Below are 6,530 nucleotides of genomic sequence, written 5' to 3' on the forward strand. Positions count from 1 at the left end.
AGAGACGAAGACAGAATATTCATCCATAATTCACCCATAATTCAATATTCACTCATACAATTCACCAGTTGAGAGTCTGCAGCCGTACTGTCTTATTTTTGTTCTAACAATTCTGTCTTCGTCTCTGTGCTGCATAAATCCATGATGGATTGTGTCGCTCTCACGGCCGGAGAGAATCCGCGTGAGCATGTCGTCTGCAAACGGTCGAAAAGAGATTTACATCAAGAAAACGTTTTTTTTTTTTATATCGCTACCAGCAGTTAGTTTTACACCAGTAACAATGCAATCTGTTGGCAGTAGGCGATTTTTTATTTCTTGACTTCTTATTCTTTTGTAAGTAATCTTTTTGTTTTGGTTGCTACCGTAACAGCGTTGCAAGCGAGTAACGCAAGCGCACCGCTTTACGTCCTAAACACCGCATTCCATAAGAACGTGCGCCAGGCAGGGCCGCTATTAAACGATGATAAATTGTTAGGTAGCATTGTCTTATAACGGGTCCCGTTGCAACGCAGGGAGGAAGAAGGACGTGATCTGCTCGGCAAGAGAACCATGGATTTTAAGGTGACCTACTTGGACACGGGACTCACCTCGTCTTCTTCATCCAGTGATCGCGGATTTCTCTCCGACAACGACTTCATCCTGCGATGTCAACGGAACCGGCGGTACAAGTCTCAAATCCGAGACCTTCTCACCACCTGCCGGAAACGAAAATCGTCTCCCTCTTCGGACCCTCCTTCTGGCTATCCCGAAGACACTCCCTATGGCAACGTCTATGCCACACCGTACCCCTCGGACAACGCGCTCTCACCATACGCGGCAGCTGCTGTGCCGCAGAACATCTTCCTCGACAACTCACGGTTCTTAGCGCCGGAGAACTTCCTCCATTACCGGCATCCCCTCGGAGGTTACTACACGGAGTACCCTCAGTACAGCAACGGGTTCCTAGACACAACAGGGAGACCCTGTTATCCTTACCAGGACCAAAAGGATGACAAGCTTTACCAGTGCCAGTATAACGGAGTGCAGCCCACGAAGTCATGCTGTGAGCCGTACGTGTCGAGTAGTTTAAGTCAACCGCCGGGACTTTATGGCATCTCGGACTGCCTCCTGCGGCCGACGTCCAAGCAGTCTCCGAAAGACGTGAAAGACATTACGGGTCCCATCGTACCGTCGTTCGCCTCGAACGACACAAGGCAAAGTGTGCTCATGTGGGGGACTTCCAGGTCTAGTATGTCACAGTCTTCGGGGTCGAAAACGCCGCCTCCGACGTCGCTTGACGGTGCGTGCAAGTGGGGCGGCGTGACGGTGTCTACGCCAAAGTCGGCGTCGCCGCACAGCAGTTCCAGTCCGTTGGGGGGTAGGGTCGCCCCTACACCGTATAACCCGGCGCCTTATACGCATGAGATAATTCCTGAGGTATGTAAAGTTCACGCATTTAAATGATCGATTACGATGCATAAATACGTTTTAGTTAACTTTATTCGTATTAGTTGACTTTATTTGCTAACTTGCGTGGTGATGTGACAAAGAAGAAAAAAGGGATGTGAGTCGCGACAAAGTCGGACGGCAAATGGTTGTAGCATCACTGTTAAAGTGCCACTACGGACTAAATCTCGTGTCTTTAGAATCCTACCAAAATTATGTTACTGAAATCTTCTTGTCTCACTTTACATTCCTGCAAAATATTTTGGCACTACGTGACGCGAAAGCTAGAGAAAAATAATTTTTATTTCCGAGAACTGTGACGTCATGTTATGCCCCGACTGAGCGTCCAACTCTCATCTGGCAACGTTGTTGCCCTTCGCGTCTTCCTGGCGGCTCACTTTTTGCACTCCGTTAGCGCAGCCCCACGTGACATACCATCCGACCGCTCCGACCTTGGAGAAAACACAATGGAGGGAGAAGACATATCTCCCATTTTCCCCTCTTTCGATCAGCCTCACATGACTTCTCCACGACGTGACCCTCCCCAGACGCCGGCGTCGTTGCTAGGAGACGAGTGCCCTCTCCAGAACATTGACATCATTGCAATTTGTGGGCTTATGATTACGTCAGTCGCTCGTTGCGTCATCGAAACTTGTGGAGGCTCAGCAGATCTTCAAAAATTGACAGAAATGCACAGCGTTCGTAAACAGGATTGGAATCTCGCGTATAGAATCCTTTTCATGGACTAAATAAAATAGACGCTGGCACTTTAACGGCCGCATTGATAAGCCGCAAAGTTGTCCCTGTTCTGAGCACAGTCGGCACCGATAACGTGGTGCTGTTTGTTGCCCTTTCTTTACAGACGATTTGTTCTGTAGACCCTCAAGACATCGGAAAACAGATCGCTTCAAACTAAATATTTGCGACATGTGTCAAATCCATAAGTTGCGATTTCGAAGGATCTCACCAGTACATACACGAAGCATTCTTACAAATGCGCTGCTCCAGAAAAAAAAAAAAAAAGAACAGAAGAAGACTATATTTGTTGCTCTGGTGTCTCTTCAGCGCTTACATGTGGCTTTCTTCTAATTCCAGGGCTGGCAAGTAGATGCCATGGCGCCCTGGCGGCCACATTTACGTAAGTTTTCACAGTGTTCTATACTGCAGTTATTGAGTTAGTTATTCTATGTTTATCTACAGCTATACGTAAGGGCGTCCATATCCAATACATATCGAGCAGCGTGCAGAGAGAGTCCCCCTCAACAGTGTCGTCCGGTCCTGTGTCTCGACAAGTCTACGATATGACACGTACATACAAGTCTGCGTCAAATGTCCATTCAGATCGACTGTTGCGGCTATTTCAGCTGATTGGAAAGAGGGCTAAATACGGCATGCAGCGTGAAACACTTATGGTCAAGAGCCCAATGTCATCTAACCCAATAGACAGGTCCACCAACCTCTCCGCGTATTCCCCTTCACATATCCTCCCCAACCGCAAAAAAAAGGGGGGGGGGGCTTCTCTCAATAGAGTAGTAAATATAATGGTCACATTTGAGATTCTACTATCGACACACCATCGACAGCAATGAGCACAGTATCAGCATCCTTGGTAACGTCGATGCTGCAAAAACGTTAAAGCAGTAGCCGCATACAGCGTTTTCGCGACGGAACACCGTTGCGTTCCGCGATCGTGACGTCAGCCTGACGAATAATCGCCAAGCCCACCTGCAAACAGCGATTTCTCGACCGGTGCTTCGCAGTTCGGCATGATGCTTGTCGTCCCGAGCCCGGAGCTGCATGCCGCCTTTACAACAAGCTCTCGAGTGTATATGAACGCAAACGGGTAGCGAATATTTCACGCGTAGACCATTGTGACGAAAAACATGAAAACGCTCTCCGGGAGCGGAGATCGCGCGAGTAAATATACTGTTACCACACTCGAGCCGACAGGTTGTGTTCCTTTTCGTCGCGAACAATGTTTGCATTTGCACTGCATGAATATAATTGATCGGCAGAAGCTAGTAAAGGCGATACACAAAGACTCGACAGCGCCGCGCACGAATAGACCTCTCCCTGATTACAAACAAATGACGTCAGACGGTACAACAGCGGCGCCAATTTGCTAGACTGGAGCTACTATAGCAAAAAAATCAATAAGTCACAAGAAAGCCACGTTTAAATGTGGCTTCTCACAATGCAAGATTTTTATGTAGTTCCTTACATATTATAAGTTGTATAGCCTTGTTCTGCTCCATTCTTCCGTAGCCCTATCTTTTCGGTAGCCCTTTCAAAAGATGTCTACCGGGCTCTTCCATCTTCGGGAACCTGTAGGGCACGAGTTTCTCTCGGAGTGCACGTGGTGTCTCTATACAAAGCAAGCGCGAACTACGTCGTAATAATAAACCACATTCCGCACAATATTACAACATTGCTCTCAAGAAGATGCAACCGTTGGATGGAGCCTTCTTTTCTTTTCGCGGTGGACTGGGAACGCGAATAAAGACACGAAAGCGACTAAAAACGTGACCTCAGTTGTGTGTACCTCTAATACAAAGAAGCCACCTTCGCGAAGGAATACGGATTTGTGAAACGGCGGTGTTCTCCGCCCGCGCTGTTTCGGTTTCGCTATGTCTACCAACATCATGATTACGTCACGGTGAGGTTTCTTCGGCAGAGGTCTATTGCCCGCTCACATTTCCGCTTCCGCTCAATGTCGACGCGCAGGTATGCTCGCGACCACTTCCGCTCAAGCACCGCGGATTGGTCAAGAGGGGCGCGTCACTTCCTTCGTTCGCCACAAGAGTCGCTGAACTCTCACCGTCTTTCCGTCGACAAAAGGGGCCGCATGCGGTTGCCGCTTAATTATTGTTCAAAAAAAGAAGGTGGTGCAGAACGGAGAAGAAAGAACTGTACGGTTACAGGGACGGTGGCATCCGGAAACCCATCTATGAAACCGGTACCACTACGTTCGGCATCGACCGTCAATGTACATATGGCCAATTTGTTCGAGTCAAGTAAACGAATTTTAAAGATCCGGGCTGCTTCCGCAGCTGCCGAGGCTGAGGTCACTCCCTAAGCGGAGGAGTGAAAGGGCCGCGCTCAGAGGAGAGAGGCGCCGTCAAGACGCCCCGTAACTGTATGAGACACCCGCACGGCCGCGGCATTCGTTTTCTCAAGGTCGCGCCTTCATTGGTTCTTAGGGAGTGACGTTTTGTCGTTTTCCAGAGAGGGAATCACTGCATACTCTCAATATCCGGCTGACTACTCTAATATCCGGCTGCATACTCTCAATATCCGGCATGACTCTTGTCATGCATTCCGTCGCATAACAGTCAAACTACGCCACTATTTCGAGTGGGATTTTCGATACTGTAGCCAATGAAATGACACTATAGTTTCGAAACCGGCTGGAACGGATGCGACCGACCCTTTAATGGACCTGAACCCAGCTGGTGCTTAAAATGCCACCACGGACTAAATCTCTTGTCTTCAGAATCTTACGAGTTGATGCCACTGTGATCCACGTGTCTCACGCTGTGTTCTCCCACAAATATTGTTTCTTTATGTAAGCATGAGTATCACAAAATTAATTTCTAATTCTGAGAAGTATGAGGTCATAGATTGCGCAATCTGCCACGCGTCTGGCAACGTGGCTCCTCGGAGGTCGACTGATTTCCGTCTCCTCACCACAGCTGTATGCCGGCAATCTTCCATCGTCGGGTGGAGAGCGGAGACCGGGAAAGTGCACGCACTGTTGCTAAGACACAGACGCCGGAGCTCGCATTGACGTCAGCACCTCTTGGAGAATCCGAAACTATGAAGTTTTTGCGGGGGTCCTTTCGTAAATTCGTGAAAGCGCGTTCACTGACGGTATTTATAATACGAAATAGAATGAATAGAATAAATATTGCTTTGTTTTTAGTCCGTAGGGGAACGGTCCGGTCCATAATCGGATTTACGCGAGAGCCCCGTCTGTCTACCTTAGTGTACACTCCTAAAAATGATCTTCACCGCATTGCACGCTCACAGCCAACCATCGTCCCGAATGACAACGTTCTCTCCCTTGATTTGATGAAAACGGGGAGCGTACGCCATTTTTGTGGCAATTATAAACGGTACAATGCCACAAAAATGGCGTGCGCCTCCCGTTTTCAGCAAATCAGGGGAAGAACGATGTAACTCGCGATGATGGTTGGCTATAGGAGCGTGCTATGTGGTGAAGTTCATCTTGAAGAGCGTAGACCCTACGTAGAGACCCTGTCGAAGACATAGGGACGCATTGGCTATAGCCTATAGGGCTAAATTATGTACCGGGGCGATCTTGTCGGACCTGCACGGCGGAAATGTATTTCATGTACGTTATCTTTCCATTTCAGCGGCACTAAGCTAAGGACGTGCTTCTACCAAATGCAAGGAACTGCCAGTCAGCGCCCTGCTTGCTCGTGGGGCTTCATATGGACTTCGAAACAACGAAAACGGTGACCGGCACTTCGGGTGTGCTTGCTGTGAGGTCACCATTGTGTGTGAACAACGGGACAACATTCAGGGAATGTGATACGAACAGCGCCTGCAAGAACGTCTCCCGGTAGACGACACAAGAGAGGCGGCGCCAGCTAGTCAACTAAACCTTGCACTGACACTGTTATATAGTAGGACCTGACCAAAGGCTGTGTTATATGTGATGTTCGACTTCCACGTTGATTCAGTCTTTCGGCTGCACTGCTGTTGCGGTTCTTGCGGACTGTACTTATAGCCGCCGACACTGCGTGAGAGATCCTTATCAGTCATAGCGTGTAGGCTGCTGCTTGTTATTGTAACGCGAAACGTGCGCAGACATCATCAAACCAAAACGTCACAAAGATAACGAGAGACCAGCCAGGACTTCCAGTATCGGAATTACGTCTGTGTGTATAAGCTGTGCTGAATAGGTTTTCGGATACCAATCGAATCATTGCATCCAGGAGTGGAATACTTATCGTCAAGGGCATCCAGAAGACAGCGGTTAAGAAGGAATTGTCACAGTCTTTCGTCATTAGGTTGCGAGATATTTATTTCTCATTCTTGTACATAACAACATACTTCTCAATACATTTAAGCCACATGTA

At 48.3% G+C, this 6,530-nt stretch overlaps 1 protein-coding gene across 3 annotated transcripts in view; it reads left to right on the forward strand.

Annotated features, from left to right (window-relative positions):
- LOC135400782 (aryl hydrocarbon receptor-like) overlaps nucleotides 1–6,530 on the forward strand; it is a 291,269-nt gene extending 284,739 nt beyond the window's left edge. For all 3 annotated transcript variants that reach the window (XM_064632695.1, XM_064632697.1, XM_064632696.1), the window contains 3 exons: nucleotides 513–1,416; nucleotides 2,521–2,563; nucleotides 5,802–6,530. In XM_064632695.1, the coding sequence (XP_064488765.1) occupies nucleotides 513–1,416; nucleotides 2,521–2,563; nucleotides 5,802–5,815 (961 nt within the window). In that variant the 3' untranslated portion in view covers nucleotides 5,816–6,530. The remainder of the gene's footprint in view (nucleotides 1–512; nucleotides 1,417–2,520; nucleotides 2,564–5,801) is intronic.

This window comes from Ornithodoros turicata, chromosome 7 (assembly GCF_037126465.1).
Source record: "Ornithodoros turicata isolate Travis chromosome 7, ASM3712646v1, whole genome shotgun sequence".
In the NCBI taxonomy this organism is placed as follows: Eukaryota; Metazoa; Arthropoda; class Arachnida; order Ixodida; family Argasidae; genus Ornithodoros; species Ornithodoros turicata.